The sequence below is a fragment of the Labeo rohita genome, chromosome 17 (genome assembly GCF_022985175.1).
Source record: "Labeo rohita strain BAU-BD-2019 chromosome 17, IGBB_LRoh.1.0, whole genome shotgun sequence".
NCBI classification, from domain to species: Eukaryota; Metazoa; Chordata; class Actinopteri; order Cypriniformes; family Cyprinidae; genus Labeo; species Labeo rohita.
In genome coordinates, this window is record NC_066885.1 from 9607178 (window position 1) to 9625472 (window position 18295).

The 18295-nt window shown below is 32.1% G+C and overlaps 1 protein-coding gene across 2 annotated transcripts in view; it reads left to right on the forward strand.

Moving 5' to 3' along the window:
• Positions 1–689: 689 nt before the first annotated feature.
• The window catches only part of syne3 (spectrin repeat containing, nuclear envelope family member 3), a 35059-nt gene continuing 17453 nt past the window's right edge, over positions 690–18295 (forward strand). For both annotated transcript variants that reach the window (XM_051133917.1, XM_051133918.1), the window contains exons 1-11: positions 690–841; positions 4015–4173; positions 4316–4488; positions 4581–4890; positions 7368–7523; positions 8925–9269; positions 12481–12617; positions 13024–13198; positions 14665–14847; positions 16370–16513; positions 16842–16976. In XM_051133917.1, the coding sequence (XP_050989874.1) occupies positions 4030–4173; positions 4316–4488; positions 4581–4890; positions 7368–7523; positions 8925–9269; positions 12481–12617; positions 13024–13198; positions 14665–14847; positions 16370–16513; positions 16842–16976 (1902 nt within the window). In that variant the 5' untranslated portion in view covers positions 690–841; positions 4015–4029. The remainder of the gene's footprint in view (positions 842–4014; positions 4174–4315; positions 4489–4580; positions 4891–7367; positions 7524–8924; positions 9270–12480; positions 12618–13023; positions 13199–14664; positions 14848–16369; positions 16514–16841; positions 16977–18295) is intronic.

An 18295-nucleotide genomic window follows, 5' to 3' on the forward strand; every position in this document is an offset into this window, starting at 1 on the left:
AATATTTTAATTAATACTGCTCGTACGTATCTTTACCACCTATTAAGTTTAGTTTGCCAAAATATTGCACCCTTTCCTGCTTAATAAGTTGTCCTCTGTATTATTTAGCAGCTTCCACATGTTTTTTTCCATGGTTTAGACAGGATAAATTAGCATAACAACGTATTCAGTTTTACATTAAATATGCAATCCATGCTGTTGTTTACATCCGAGAAACGCCAGTATGGTCGCAGATCCGGGTAACTGACCAAACCGTGAGGTAAGTGCAAACCCAACAGATGATTTGAGGTAATACTAGATACGTAATATTTATTTGATTTGTTATTTTTGTGTCTGAGTGATATGCTGGGGAAAACACACATTAGGTGTGTTAAACTCTTAATTTTTAAAGGCTAGCGTAACAAAAAAATAAATAAAAAAATTCCTTGATACTCAAACTTTTATGAGATTTTTCTCCCAATACTGAATAACTAATGAGGGAGATTTATCAATGAGGGATATTATTTATGTTAATTTATGTTTTTATTACATTATTTTTTATTATTAATTATTTACAACTTTATTACGCAGTTACATTTTTTATTTTATTTTTTGCCCGCCCTAACGGTCGGTAAAAGCCCGCTCTGTTTTTGAATTACACTGGCGCGCATGGTCACGTGAGCTCATCAGTTACTCGACGGTTGTGCTGCTTCTGCCTGCCTGAACTCCTCCTCGGCCAGCCCTACAAAGCAACTGACAGGCCTGCAATGACTTCCTGACGGAGCACTGTAACTTTGTAGCTCAAGGAACAACTTGAGGTCGTTTCTTATCATAAATACTCCCATCAGATGCACATATATCCGTAAGTACGACTACTTTATCGTTTGTTTAAGATCTGTATACACAGTCATTCCTGTGTAGCTGCACTGCTGTTGTTACTTTTTGAACACAAAGTTTACAGCTCATAAAGTGCAACACGGTGGGATTTAATGTACTTAACTGTGTCTGCATGCTTCATTCGTGGCAGTAATCCTCTGTATTTTATGGTTACACTAAATTATATGTGTCTTTAAGGTTTTATTTATGTAGTGTAGAGATTCAGGCAGAGAAAAGACCTTCAACTGCTCTCTGTATGCAAATCAGCGTATAATCGTGTAAAGGAGGGCGTGGGGTTGTTTTGGTTGTGACTTGACATGATTATCCTTGTTTATAACAGTGTTAAACTGGACAGATATGAGATATATTAGTAAATATGGTTTCATTTAAGAAGCATTTGTTTGTCACAATGTAATATAACATACAATTTAAGCCATAATTTTTCCTTTGGACCAAGTACTTCCCTTTATTTAATCATATGTAATCTGTATTCAGAGAGAGTGTGTGTGTGTATACACACAGAGACAGACACACATACTCATATATATGAAATTATACATAAAAATCTAAAATATAATAAATAATCTAGCATTTATAATGTATATGTTTATGTTTTGGACCCACTGCATAACCGTCAAGGCCAAACCAATGGCAGTAGGGATTACAGTGTTCTCCAGATGTATTGTTTGCATATTTTCATATGAAAAGGGTTATGGGAATGCCAGAGAAGCGAATGCTGTGGGAGATATGACTCATGCAGGATAGTGGCTTGTAATCCTTTTTAGGGCGCCCTCTGTAAAGAAGAAAAAAAAGGGCACATTTGGCTCTGCTTTTCATTCAATCTCTTGTTTTGAAAGAACATATGTAGCCACAAGGAACTGTCTTTCGTGCCCCCTAAGAAAAGTTATGCTGCATTGCCAGTGTTCAGGGTTTGGCGGGAACACTGAGCTGTAGGGTGGAGTAGTTTGCTGGTTGCTAATATTGGCTGGTAACCAGAAAGTGTTTGGTTCAAAGCACCTGCCAGGGGTGATTCATGAACTGTCACCATTTGTGAGAGCTCAGCAAGCCCACCAGATTCACGTAATTACTACAGTTTGTTGTTACCACTATAAAGGCGTTAAAAAATTGCAGATTTATATGGGATCTCCTTCCAAGAGGGTAAGATGCGGCTATATTCGTTCTGCTGCTTTTTTTATCATATTGTTTTGTTAAATTTATTATTAGATGACAGAAATATTAAGAGATATGTTGCAACAACAGTGGTATTTTAGCAGAAATTATGGTTACCATTTTAGATTTTATTAATGAGAAGTTTCTTAAGGTGTAAGTCTTTTACCTCATTCACTTAACAAACCCTTTTATCCAAGGTGACTTACTTGATGTATTCAAGAATCCGTATACATTTGTATTATATGTGTCTCCTTGGCATCTTGGCATTTTCTACCAGAGGCATTTTGGAAGAGTTGAGATGATTATGTATTATATATACTACCATTCAAAGGTTTGGGATGAGATTTTTTTTAAATGTTTTTGAAAGAATAAGTCTCTTATGCTCAAAAAGGCTGATCAAAAATATCGTAAGAACTGTAATGTAAAGATAAAGCTGATTTTTTTCAAAAAAACATTACTCCTGTCTTCAGTGTTACATGATCCTTCAGAAATCATTATGCTGATTAAATGCTCTGGTGCTTTTTGAATGATCAGTGTTGAAAACGATTGTGCTACTTAATATGCACTACCAGTCAAAAGTTTTTGAACAGTAAGATTTTTAATTTTTAAAGTCTTCTCTGCTCACCAAAAGCCTGCATTTATTTGATCCAAAATACAGCAAAAGCAGTAATATTGTGAAATATTTGTACTATTTAAAATAACTGTTTTCTATTTGAATATATTTTAAAATGTGATTTATTTTTGTGATCAAAGCTACATTTTCAGCATCTTTACTTCAGTCTTCAGTGTAACATGATCCTTCAGAAATCATTCTAATATGCTGATTTGCTGTTCAAGAAACATTTATTATTATTATCAATATTTAAAACAGTTGAGAATATGTTTTTCAGGATTCTTTGATGCCATTACCATTTAAAATCTTGGAGTCAGTATACTTTTATTTTATTTTATTTTAATTATGGGAAAGAAATTATAGAAATTAATTTTTTTATTTAGCAACAGTGTTTTAAATTGATCAAAAGTGACGATAAAGACATTTATAATGTTACAGATTATTTTTATTTCAGATATGCTGTTCTTCTTAACTTTGTATTCGTAAAAGAAACCTGACAAATTACACTCAGCTGGTTTCAGCATAATAACAATATTTTTTGGAGTAGCAAATTAGAATATTACAATGATTTCTGAAGGATCATTTGACTAGAATGATGCTAAAATTTAGCTTTGAAATAAGATATAAAATAAGTTACAGAAACAAATTACATTTTAAAATGCATTCAAATAGAAAACCATTATTTTGAATAGTAATAATATTTCAAAATGTTATTGTTTTTGCTGTGATTTGGATCAGACCTTTGACTGATGGTGTATTTATGAAAAATGTCCCTTTTTTCTATGATTATTTGAAAGAAAGTTTAAAAACAACAACATAAATGTCTTTGCTGTCAACAGTTTCATAAAGGTAAATCCTACTGACCCCAAACTTTTGAATGGTAGTATTTATAAATAGGAGAAATTGTAATGCTAGTCAGCACTTTTTTGTTGGGGGCATCACAGTGCTCAAAATAGCAACTGTAGAAATGGAAAGTCCCACCTTTTAGTTAAAAGAGGCAATCACCTGTTTGTTTACTTTAGTACGTACAAGTGCATTAGCTGGACAGTCTGAAATATAACTAATTTTGGAGTGAGAGCTGAAGAAACAATTTATGACACCATTGTTATTCAAGCTATATTCCAGATCTGGTATATTTAGAACAATTTTAACCAATTTTTATTTAATCTTTCAAGTAGACAGATCTGCACATGTGTGACTGTAAATAGCTGCCCAAGGGTGTTACCAGTGAACAGACTTGCCTTTGGATTTCTCAGTTGAGGTCCAGACACGCATTTAATAAAAGAATCTGCTTAAAGTGATTAATGAATATGAATATGTGTGGTAATGGCATAGAAAAGGCTGTTGAAAATGTGGTTGCTATGTTTTTGCATTAGGTCAGCCTTAACCTAATGACCCAGCAAGAGCAGCATGAGTTTAGGGAAAGTTTGGCAGAAGCCCTGTCCTGGATGCAGGCCGTCCAGGAAAGGCTTAAGCAAAACGATAATACCCAAGGACCCAGATCAGCGCTGGAGGTCAGGCTCCGAGAGACAGAGGTGAGATCTATCTTGACCTTTGACCTATAGAGGGTGTGGTCCATTTAGTTTCTCATTTTAATTTCTCAAAAACTCTTAAGACAATTTCACATGAGATATATAGACTTATTCATTTAAAGCATGACTTTTCTTTGTTGTAAAGAAAATTCATAGCTCAGAGCATGAAGGCCATGTGAAGATGGACAGGGTGTTGGTGGCTTCTGAACCTCTGCTTCGAAACGGAGATGAGGAGATGAAGAATCAGACACTTTCGAAACTCAAAGATGTAAAAGCACTCTGGGAGGAAACATTAACCTACATCATTCACTGTCACAGGTACAGGCTTTGTCCATAGGTAGACAATATGTATAAAGATGTCTTCCTATATAAAAAATAATGTGTATTCTTATGTTTGAAAATTTTGATAGTCGTATCGAGTGGGTTTGGCTGCACTGGAGTGAGTACCTGAAGGCCCACGAGGAGTTTGGGATGTGGCTGGAGAAGATGCACAGGGCTCTGGAGCCCCTACTTGAGATGCAGCTGGGTCTCCAGGAGAAGATCTGGCAGGTGGATCATCTGCAGGTCCTTCACAGTGACATTCAAGCCCAGGCTCAGTTTCTGGAGAGGCTTCTGGATGAGGCTGCAGCCCTTTATAACCGCACTGAAGACCCAAGTGTAGATGACAAAACTCAGCAGAGTCTTCAAGATGCCTACGATCACATTCAAGTGCGAGCACAGGTAAACCTTGACTTTTCTTTTCTTTTCTTATCACTGACAACCAGACATACTGGATAAATGTGTGTGGTGACTCATTTCAGAATGTTGTATTGTTCATGTTTTACAAGGCTTTTCAGCATGTTAAAGAGTTATTACTAAAAAGAGTTATTATCTTTTGTGATCCAATCTTTTTACACTTACTTATTAGTGAAGGTCATTCAAAAGATGAAGTCTCAAGAAGTTACCATTGTTTTTCTGTTCTCTGCTGCTGTCACCGACAGATTGGAGCTTGTGTTACACTTTTATAGTTATTATGAAAGAATTAACTATTAGGGGAAAATGAAACTTTCAGAAGTTTGGGGTCAGTACAATTTCTCATGCATTTATTTGATCAGAAATACAGTAAACAATTATATAAATATTATTACAATTTAAAATATAAGTAACTGTTTTAGTACTAAACTAGGGCCCTATGAAATCTGTTGTATTTTTTTCCCAAATTCCATTTTATTTTTTTCAAAATTCTGTTTTTTTCCCCGTTTTAATTTTTCTCAACTCTTTTTTTTTTTTTTTTTTTTTTTTTTTTTTTTTTTTTTAATGGTTAAATTAAATCTTATTAATCAAAGAGCATGTCTAATTAATTAAAATCATGAAACCTATACAATTTCACATCAGTTTAATAAAGGTTTAACAAAAATAACATGTTTAGGGCCCTATGAAATGTTTTATTTTTTTCTCACCATATGTTTTATTGTTATCAAATTCTGTGTTTTAGCATGTCTAATTATTTGAATGCATACTTAATTTATTCTGATTTATTCTTAAAATAGCCTTATGAAAGTTTTTTTACCCTCAGAAATTCTGTGTTGTGTATTTAAAATGTTCTGGTTATCAAATGAAGGCATAAAACATTAAATAAATCATAAACATAAATCATTTATCTTTTAATTATTAAAAATTAGGCAAACTTTTTTTGGCAAACAAAGGGGAATTTACTATTAAAATTAAAACATAGAAGAAATGTTGTGTGATTATACCCTAAAAAATAATGTTTGTTTCATTTTAGTAGTAGTAGTAATAGTAGTAATATATATCTGGCACAATGTCTTCAGGTTAAACTGGACTTTTATTTTGACCTTTACACTTCTGTGTGTATATGATATGATGCTAGTTTTCCTAAAATTGAACGGTCAAATGCTCATGAAGTGACTCTCAGCAGATATTGTTCAAGGATTATTGTCCTCATTTAGTGGGATGACAGATGCTGAAATCACTGCGTGCTTCAGTGTGTGTAGTAAACAAAACCGCTCGTCTGCTCCATTCATTAAAACAGAGACACGCAAAGCATGCAGGATTCACATTTAAATGGTATTTTTGCAGCGGAATATTTACAGATACTAGTCATATTGCAGTTTGATTTAAGTGTAATGACCTACTTTTGATTAATTCATTCAAGCTTTGACAAATTCCATGACATTCTGCATTATTCGGTAAATTCAGTTTTTATGACTGGATTCCGCGATTCTGTCCGCGTTTTCCACAACCCGGAAATCATAGGGCCCTGCTAAACAGCATGTATTTGAAATAGAAATATTTTATTTATTTGAAATAGAAACTTTGTAACATTGTTTTGCTGTTACTTTTGACCAGTTTAATGCATCATTGTTGAATTATTTAAAAAAAAAAAACTTTTGAATGTTAGTGTATAATTTATTATAACCTACACTGCTGTTCAAAAGTTTGGGATCAGAAAGATTTGTAATATTTAAAAATATATATATTTTTATTAAGGCTGTATTTACTTATAACATAATATTGTGAAATATATATTATTACAGTTTAAAGTAGTGGTTTCCTATTTCAAAATATTTTAAAATAGAATTTATTCCTTTGATGCAAAGTTGAATATTTATTATTTTTTCAGGATTCTTTGAATAAAAGGTTAAATAGAAGAGCATTTATTCAAAATAGAAATCTTTTCTAACAATATAAGTATGTGCTATCACTTTTCATCAATTTAACACATCCTTGGTGAATAAAATAATTAATTTCTTCCAACAAAAAAAGAATAAAATTTTACTGATCCCGAACTTTTTATTAAAGAATCCTGAAAAGTAGTATCACAGGTTATAGCAAATATTAAGAAGCACAACTGTTTTTAACATTGATAATTAATCAGCATATCAGAATGATTTCTGAAGGATCGTATGACACTGAGGACTGGTGTAATGGTGATGAAAATTTAGCTTTGCACCACAGAAATAAATTACATTTTAAAATAAATTCACATAAAAAACAGTTATTTATAATTGAAATAATATTTCACAGTATCATAGTTTTTTTCTGGATTTTTGATTAAATGAATCCAGCCTTGATGAGCAAAAAGAAACTTCTTTAAAAAACATTAAAAATCTGACTGATCCCAAACGTTTGAATGGCAGTGTATATTATAATTCTTATGACTTGATATGACTTGTTTTGTTTTTTAATTATTGCAGGAAAGATTAACATTGGCACAGAAAATAGTAAAGGAGCACCAGCAGTACCAAAGTTGCGTTGATAAATTTCAAAGCTGGTTGATGTCTAAAACAGAAGAAGTCAGCTGTTTCAGCGACATGGAGGATACGACACAAAATAGGCTGAAAGCCCTGCAGGTACAATGACCTACTTATTTGGGGGAGGGGAGGTCAGAATGGTCAACTGGGAAAATCATTTCTGTTTTGGAAGTCAAACTTTGGAGAAGTCATTCCAGTTTAGCTTAGTACTGTCTAATTTGCATCCTCGTTTTCACTTCAGGCTATTATATTAAAAGGGTCATAGGCAAAATCTGATTACTACGTCTGGTACTATGTGAAATCTAATACATCATGTAAACATGATGTAACTTACAGAACCTCAAATAAACTATGCATTTCAACTTCACATGTAAAAACGACTCAGACTATAATGCTTTGTGATTAATTAAATATTAATAATAATGAATAGACAGCAATTCTGTGTTAAGAACCTGCCAGGTAGTGTGAAGGCAGTATAATAAATACTTAATATAATGCTATATATATATATATTCCACTATAATATACTCCAGTTTGTGTTTAATGGTGTCATGAGATTTAATAAAACTATGAGCTGTTCACATCCTTGGACTCATTCTGTGTTTCCATAGCAACACTTAACACGCTAATAAGCTTCTATGACCTTGTTGTTGACACAAAGGTACTTTATCATCACTTTAATTTGTCTATTAATTCATTTTGCGTTCCATATTAAAGATTTGTCATTTGTCTAGCTATCCTACCTGCATGCTTCTATCTTATTCGGGTTTCTTTCTTTACCACAGTCGTGTTTAACTTGCTCACTGGGGGATTAAGGAATGATTTTCTGTAAAGCTGCTTTGAAACAATATGTATTTTGAAAATTGCTATACAAATAAACTTGACCTGACTTTCACTGTTGATGCTGCTGCCATTTTGCAAATGGTTTATATGACAGCATTGTTGATATGACCCTGTAATTAATTATTTTAATTATAGTCATTAATAATATTTAAATAATAAATAACAATAATTTAGATATAATTATTAATTTGAATCATTTATTATATTATTTTAGTGTTATTTATATTATAATATTTTTTTTTTAATTGGCTTTTATTTGTATTATGTTTATGTGCTTATTTTTATTTTTAATAAATAATTTCATTATAGCTTAAATACATTTTATTTCATTTTTAATTTTAGTAAGTTTAGTACTACAGTCAAAATTTAAGAAAACATTTTTTTAAATGTTTCTTTTTTTGTTTATTTCAGCTACTGTTTTAATAGATTTAGCTTTAATTAGTAAATACATCACTGACTGTATATGAAGTTTTAGTAATCATTGTGTATTCTGTTTGCAGTAATTCTTAATTGTTGGTCTTTGTACACATACAGATGGACTTCTTTGGCCATTGCGTCACGTCCCACCTCTCAAGCATTGTTTAGAAGGCATTGTTGTAAATATATTATGAAGAATGTGTGAATTGAATGATAATTAAGTCATTATTTTCCACCCAGGAACTAGACGCTAGCATAGCCAAAGAAGAACTCACTCTCCAGCACATTGAAAACCTGTCTGAAGCTGTGAAGGCCAACACGTCTCCAGCAGGTGCGGAAAAGATCACAGAAGAGGTAGAGGAGTTGAGACAGGCCTGGCAGAAGTTACGGCAAACACTGCTGGAGAATCAAGAAGAGCTGCAGAGCTCGCTGGACTCTGAGAACGAGTATTTAAACCGCTGTAAGGAGCTGTGGGCAGAACTGGAGCAGCTTCGAACTTTGGTCCAGAACCTCAGCAGTGATTTGGAAAGCAGGGATGGAGAGAGGACTGAGGAACACATGGTAGCTCAATGGAAGACACACACGGTTAGCACTCATCTTTGTTCATCTTTCTCACCACTCCCAAATAGTCTTCTGATGTTGTCGTGTAGGATACAGATGGAGGCTTAGCATATTTTTGTGACAGCACATGATATCTGATTTAAGGATTGCCTTAGGTAAATTCTTGTGTGGGGTGAGGCAGTAATTTGAGCCATAGTAAAACTAATTGTACAAGTTGTTTTTGGAAGAGTAGTAGTGTGGCATACTTCCTAAATGCTAGACACACAAGGGCAAATTCACTATACAATTTTCACACTATGTATGCTGTTTTTCAGTGCAAAAATTGACTGATTTAAACGTCGTTGGGAGAAACGGCGTCAAAGGTTGTATGTTCATTTAGTCTCTTATGGCATAATATACAGTACGTAGTAAAAAATAGCAGCAATTTATATCATTTTAGATATTGTCTATAATATTGCTGTTCAAAATTAGTATTTTATGCATTCAGTATAAGGGTGTGCAATATCATGGATGATTAAATTGTCTCCACGATCTGCTTTTGCAGAAATATCATAGTATCGTGCTACAGCGCACATTCTATCAGTTGCAGTTCTGGCGCCTCCATCTCAAGTTACACTTACGGGACACCGCACTTATTCGCTAACGCAAAAGTACATTATTTGCCTGTGCTTTAAATCCTTGCTGGTTAAATGTTTCATTTGCATACTATTCTGATATGCACTTTTTCTGAGCATGCACACTAAGCGCACACTAAAAAACCTGTCAAACAGCACCTGATTACTGGTCTAAGTTATCTTTCGCATCTGATACTGTCAAAAACACAAGGTTTACATATAAACACAGTTGGTTTTGTCTAATGTGAAAAGAAACAGTTGAGAGAAAAACAGATGCGTGCCTGTAATTTAGATGTGTGAAGGTCTTAAAGTGACAGCAAGTAATACAGGGTTAATACAAGGTGCTTAAATTGCTTTAAAATAAGTGTTTAATTTGCGAATTATTATTATTATTATTATTATTATTATTATTATTATTTTGTTTATTTATTTATTTATTTTTTCGTAAATGGTAGAAAACATCAAACTATTAAGGCAGTACAGTTATAAAAACAAAACAAAGAAAAAATAAAAGTATACACATACAAATCCCATAAGAAAATTAACCATGGTTTTATTAGTATATTTTTATTTATCTATTTCTCTATCTCTTTTTTTTTTTTTTTTAATAGAAGACATTGTTCTCTAAGTGAGATCTCTGGTTGAAGTCCTTGAAAATAAAAAAAAAGTAGTGCTTGAAAAGTGTTTGAAATTCCTGGAATTTAATTTTGCAGGGTTTCTGTACGTACCCTGTAATAGTACCTAACATGTTGCCGCTTGTCATTAAAGGGATAGTTCTTAGTTCAAAAATGTAAATTCTGTCATTATTTACTCACTTTCATGTTGTCCCAAACCTGTAGTAATTTATTTCTTGTGCTGAACACAAAAAAAGATATTTTGAAGAATGTGGTTAACCAAACAGTCCCCGACTGACTTTGATAGTAGGAAAAAAAATACTATGCAAGTCGGTGGGGACCAGAAACGGTTTGATTACCCACATTCTTCAAAAATAACTTTCATGTTCAACAGAAGAAAAAAACTTATTCAGGTTTAAAACAACTTGAAAGTGAGTAAATGATGACAGAATTTGCATTTTTGGGTAAACTATCCCTTTAATATTAATAAAACAACAAAACAGAAAAATCTTTCACTGCTCTTGACTGAAGAACTTTAGTACAGTTGCTTTAATAAGAATCAGTGCATAATTTATACAGTGAAGTGTATATAGACCAATTCGGTGTTTGCAAACAGTGATGATGTTTTTTTTGTGGGCGGAGCTTATCAGGTAGCAGAAAATGACTGTTTTCAAGTAGTCTATGGAAGTGATGGAACAAAAAAGGTCAATTTGAGTTTATATTTAAAAATTCTGACTTTATTCTCACAATTCCTAGATTAAATCTCACAATTCTGATAAGAAATCAGCGTCATTCTCTCTTTTCTCCTCACCTCAGAATCTTGTTTATATCCCACACTTCTAGTTTTCCTCAGAATTGACAAACTCACTATTGTTGAGTTAAATCGAGTTATAAAGGCTGAAATATGAAATATATAAATTTGCATTTGCAAAAAAAAAGGCAAAATTGTAAAATCTGAAAATTTAAAGTGCTATAGGTAGTATTTCATTCCTATGAACTGCAAATGTAAATATTATGTAGACCTATTGTTTAAATCAAATTTATGCTTTAAAAGTAGAGTAATCATAGCAGGTTTCATCCATAAATTTGTCTGGTTAAACATCTGTGCTTAGCTTTAAATGCCGTCTTTGACGACAGTATTCAACAAAAAATTTTTTGCATTCTCATTCATCCATTCCATGGATTTTACCCATTTCCTTCCACTTGGTATCATTGTTTTTCTGCTATCAAAATGCGTGTGCAGCTGCAAGTGATGCAACTGTGACGTCTACTTCAAATTGGTCTGTAGCGTTTTATTTTTATATTTGTTCATTCAGTTTCTTGAGTGCTACTGCTAAATACACCTACTGTACTGGAAAAATAAAGCACCGTTTGTTTTATTTGTATATTATGTATATTTGTGATGTTCTTATTTTTTAATAACAAAGATAAAATAATTATTTTTGGCCTAAATGTCTTCCGTTCTTTTTTTTTACTTGATATTTTTAGCATTTTGTCACCAAAGCTTTGTTTTTAACATAGGGAAATTAGTTTGGCTACTGCTCAGACAACTTGCAAAATGGTAAAACCAACATGATGAAGAATTGTGATATTCCTGAAAAAAATCATGATATGACATTTTTGATGTATTGGCTACCTCTAATTATGTGTTTCATTATTACATGACAATGGTGGAATGCCTGTTTATTTCTTGTTTTCATTGAGTAAAAAGCTTTTAAGCTATTTTAGAACAAATATATACACAAGTATATGTGTGTGTGTGTGCACTTTTATTTTTTATTTTTTATTTTTTTTTTCTTCAATCTACCAAAGTAACCAATTAGACCAAGTTTGCTGTAAGCAGTGGGGAAAAAACCAACAAGGATGAAAATCTTTTTTAGATCAATGAAAGCTGTCTGGACCACATGTGGAGAAATTCTGCATTTATGCCCAGCTTGAATGAGCTGCCTTCAAACACACCATGTGTGTACTAATTTCATTGATTAGTTCTCTACGTCTACATTTCAGGGTGCGCGCAACAAGCTCATTGCAGAGGAGCCCAGAGTGGAACAGCTGAAATCCCAGTTGAAAGAGCTATTCCGATTCCCACAAGATTCCAAAAGCCTGTCTGATGAGATGCTAGCAGTTGTGAAAGAGTACCAGAGGTGAGCAACAACCACACACGCAAAGAGCCTCTGGCAAAGGAGGAATGAAGCAGGGAGAAATACTTTGATGGATATTTTATTAATCATTAGCTATTGATAATGTCGTTGGTAAACATTCTGGCATGCACACACAATGGGAGGCTTGTCATGTAGGTTTCCGTCCTCATTGTGTTGCTGTCAATGTGATGTCACTCACACGAGTCTAGTCAGTCTAGTCAGCCGTAAACAATGTGTATCCAGCCCTAAAAAAGTGCTAATGTAAGCACTTCAAACAATTAGCGCTTTACACACAGGGTTAACTGCATTTATTTATTCAGTTGTTGTGTGGCAGCCATCTGTTGAAAGCTCTATAAGCTTATACTGTATAGGAGTACTACACAGAGTTGTTTTGTGTTTCCCGTGGCAGTGTGAAAGGCAGATCTTTCAGGCTGTCCTCTGAGAGCGAGATGGCTCTTCGACAGATACTGCAGGATCCTCTGTATGGCTTCAGTCAGTGGAGTCAGGTGGTTTCTCAGGTCCTGGAGGTATCCACCGACGTAACCGATTTCTCTCAAATCGCTCTGCTCGTGCAGCATATAGAGGTAACTTGTATACACCCACAAATAGCTTTCTTTGTTTTCTTGTTCAAACTGGTGTGAAAAAATGTCCCTCTAGATACACTATAATTCAAAAGGTTGGGTGAGTTAGATTTTTTTTTTTTTTTTCTTTAGAACGTAATATTTTCCTTCAGCAAGGGTGAATTCAGTTACTCAAAAAAAACTGTAAAGACATGTATAATGTTTTAAAACATTTCAATTAAATGCTAATCATTTAAACTTTTTATTCAGCTTTATTATATAAATTCAGCTTTTGATTACAGGAATAATTACTTTTTATAATATATTGAAATGGAAAACTCACATTTTAAATTGTAAAAAATATTACACATTATTACTGCTTTTACTGTTATTTTTATCAAATAAATGCAGGCTTGATGAGCAAACAGAAGAGACTTGAAGTGATGTCTTTTGAAAACATTTATTTTATTATTATTATTATTATTATTATAAATATATATAGTATGTATTAAAAGTGTGTGTGTGTGTGTGTGTGTGTGTGTGTATATATATATATATATATATATATATATATATATATATATATATATATATATATATATATATATATATATATATATATATATATATATGTGTGTTGAAAACAGCTAAATAGAATGTTTTCAGATTTCTTTGAATAGAAAGTTCAGAAGAACAGCATTTATCTGAAACAGTAATCTACAAGTATTAATTTCTATAATTGTGTAAAACTGTTACAAAAGCTTTTTATTTCAGATAAATGCTGATCTTTGGATCTTTCTGTTCATCAAGGAATCCTGAAAAAATGTGCTGAACTGTTTTAAATATTGATGATGATGATGATGATGATGATAATAATAATAATAATAATACATTTTTTCTTGAACACTGAATATTTAATGTGACACTGAAGACTGGAGTAATGATGCTGAAAATTAAGCTTTGATCAAAAATAAATGACATGTTAAAATATATTCAAATAGAAAGCAGTTATTTTAAATAGTAAACATATTTCACAATATTACTGCTTTTGCTGTATTTTGGATCAACTAAATGCAGGCTTGGTTAGCAGAAAAGAAAATCATATTGCCCAAAAACTTTGGACTGGTAGTGTAAGTAACATTACTGTGTGATACTATGGTTTGAATCTCTCTCATTTTGGGTTTTGTTAAGCCCTGAACCCCTGATGGAGAAAGTTGTGTTCTATTGAAGGTCAGCCTTTTTCCCCTCCACTCTTAATGTTGTGATGTTTTCCCGCTGAGTATTTTTGACAGCTGATTTCTACTTTGTTTTGGGAAAATAAAGGTTATAGGTCCTGTTTATGCTATGTTCTATTGTGGATATGTTCATATTGTATTTTAGCATTTGCAGTGTGTTTTGCCTTAATCTTGGCACCTTAATTCTGTGTTAGTGCTTTGTTCTCTTTGAAGTTATAGAGTGTGCTCTTTCTTCTTTTGTTTTATTCTTTGTAGAAGTTACTTAAAAACAGCGTGCAGCTCCAGGAGCGCTTGAGTTTGCTCCAGGTAAAGAGTGATCTGCTCAGCTCAGTTTTTGGCCAAGAGAAAGCTGACGATCTGTTGGAAGAGCTCAGCGGGGATGTGAGGAAGAGAGACTTACTCCACAGCCAGCTCCTACAGCGCAAGAACCGCCTGCAGGTACCCCACCAGCCTCAGCTCAAAATTTTCCTGCTCTATGTACAGACTGTAAATGCCTGAGCTACATCAATGCTCTTTACCCTGCCATTAGCCGTAACATGCATAGTCTTGCATAGCATAAAATGTGGTCGAAGTTAATGCATATTATGTCTGTCTGAAAAAAAGAGAAGCCCTATTTGTTTGTGTAAATGTGTGTAGGCAGATAAAACAGTATTTTCCAAAAAAAAATGTACTTCATTCTTCATTTTTGACTCTCCTTCAGATGTTATCACTCACGATAAATTATTTAATTTAATTTTTTGATTTTTTTTTTTTTTTTTTTTTTTTTTTTTTTAATTTTCAGATTATCATGACATAAATGTATTCTTATATTGCCCACCGATAGATTATTGTTTATTTTATTTTATATTTCCAGATCATCGTTAGGTAAATGTGTTGTTCGCCCACTGATAGATTCTTTTTATTTATATAATTTTTTTTATTTTATTTTATTCATTTTCAGTTTCATGTTATAAATTTGTTTTTATATTTCTCGCTTTTAGGGATGCAGATCCCAGTCTTAAACCTTATACGTGTTGCTCACTAAAAGATTATTTTATTTCCAGATTACCATGATATAAATGTATTCTTCCCCCACTAATTGGTTATTTTTCATTCATTTTATATCCGGTTTACCATAATATAAATGTATTCTTATATCACCCACTGATAGATGTATTGTATTGTATTGTATTGTATTGTATTGTATTGTATTTTATTTTATTTTATTTTATTTTATTTTATTTTATTTTATTTTATTTTATTATTTTTTAATCCAGATTATCATAATATAAATGTATTTTAATGCTGTCTACTGATAGATTATTTTTTTAATTTTATTTTTATTATTTAATTTTATTTTTTTATTCTATTTTATTTTTTATTTCCAGATTACCATATTATCAATGTACTCTTATATCACCCACTTATAGATTATTTTTTATTTTATTTTATTTTATATTTTATTTTATTTTATTTATTTTTCCAGATTATCTTGATATAAATGTATTTTTATATTGTCCATTGATAGATTTTATTTTTTATTTAATTTTATTTAACTTAAATGTAATTTTCTGTTATATTTTTTTTTCCAGATTATCATGATAAAAATGTGTTTTTATATTGCCCACTGATAGATTATTTTTATTTTTTATGTTTTATTTCCATATTACCATGATACAAATGTATTCTTATATCGTCCACTGATAGATGTATTTTATTTTTTTATTTTATTTTTACATTATCATGATATGTGTTCTTATATTGCCCACTGATAAATTTTTATTTTATTTTATTTTCAGATTACCATGATATAAATGTGTTCTTATACTACCCACTGATAGAAATCTGTTCAGTCTGGCATTAGCACGAAAAAAAAAAATAAAAATAACGCTTTGTCAAAAGAGATGCAGATCTCTGTCTTAAACTTTATACATTCTGTCTAAACACCCCATATCATGTGCTGTCCTGTGAATGCCCTTAGGGTTTGATATCAAAGACGAAGGACTTTTCAGACGCCTATGACTCCATACACAAAAAACTAACCTCCATAAAGGAGCGGTTCATCGCGATGGATGGACTTCAACCTGACATTCTTGCCAAAAAGACCCAGGCCGACCAACTCCGGGTGAGCAGCATAGAAAACAGAAGCATATAGCTGTTTCCGACTTCAAGAAAGTTTTGCTTTGCGCGCAGCTTTCTTGAGTTTCTTTTTAAACAGCTGTTTTGGTTTTAATCTCTGCATGTGGTACGCTGTAGATGTACAGTGACTTTTGATTAGATCGTCTTTCGGCACACACTAAAAGAGTCATGTGAATAATTTAGGGAGCTAGGAGTTATGTCACGCTGAGCTCAATGTGTTTGCGCTGATTGATCAGAGTGGCTTGTCCAGGTGGGAGCGGGAAAGACTCTCTAGTGGCACACTGAATGTAAAATGAGTGTGTCTCTCTCTGCAGGTCATTAGGAAGGACTTGGAAGATTGTGAAGCACATATCATAGCTCTCGAGACCCTGGTGTCCTCCAACCCTACAAACAGGACAAAGTTTGAGCGTCTGAATGCGGATTGGAATTTGCTGTACAAGGCGGTTCGGGTAAGATTTGTTCTGCTCAATATTCTTTTAATGTCCCGTGCTTGTAAATTTCATTCAAGTTGTCATCGAAAAATTGCAACTCTGTCACCTTTAACCTTCATATTGTTCCAAATTCTTATTGTTAGGGCCTTATGAAAATGCGGACAAAAATTGCCGAATCCAGTCATAAAAACAGAATTTACTGTATTTATTGTAACGCAGAATATCACGGAATTTGCCAAATTATGGATATATACATCTAAAGTACTGAAAATACTGAAGCACAGTGTTTTCAGCCTCTGCCGCCTCAATTTGAGTGCATGAAAACAGGAACAACATCTCCAGAACTGCTCTAAGAGACATTTTAGAAGCACTTTACCGTTTCTTTTACAGTCATATCATACACAAACAGAAATATAAAGGGCTTCACAGCAACCAAAATAAAAGTTCAGTTTAACTTGAAGAAACTGTGATAGAAATATAACTTGATATAATAATAGTACTACTACTACTAATAAAATTATTATTAAAAAAAATATTATTTTTAAAGGAATATTTACCAGAAAAATTATTTACCAGAAATAAATAAAATAATAATAATAATAAATATTTTTGTAATAAAATCAATTAATTAGAGATGCTTTTGATTATTAATGTATAAAACCTTTAAAATGGAATCCAGAACAATTAATGGAAAACAGAATTTAGTAAAAATAAACATATTTCATAGGGCCTTGAAAATTTAACTTTTGCTAAACTTTTAAAAAATTGCTGTCTAATATTGTTTCATGATTTAAATTAAATAGACATGCATTTTGATGAATAATTTTATTTCACCATTAAAATAGAGTCTAGATAAATTCAAATGAAAAAAAGAAAAAAAACGAATCCAGAAAAATGAAATCTAAAAAAAATGAATCCAGAAAAATGAAAACTGGAAGAACGGAATCAGGAAACAAAATAAAATTGAATTTGGGAAAAAATAAAACATATTTCATAGAGCCTTGAAAATATAACTTTTTTTGTTAAACTTTTAATACATTGCTGTTCAATATCGTTTCACGATTTCAATTAAATAGACATGCTTTTTGATGAATAAAATTTAATTTAACCATTAAAACAGAGTCTACAATCGAGAAAAATTAAAACTGAAAAAACAGGAATAAAATGGAATTTGGGGAAAAAAAAATAAAAAATAAAACTGATTTCATAGGGTCCTCTATTTAATTGTTCCAATTTAAGTCTATTTTGCTCACTAAGACTGCATTTATTTGATCAAAATACAATAAAAAACACATTTACAGTTTAAAATGACTGTTATCTGTTTTAATTCTTTTAAA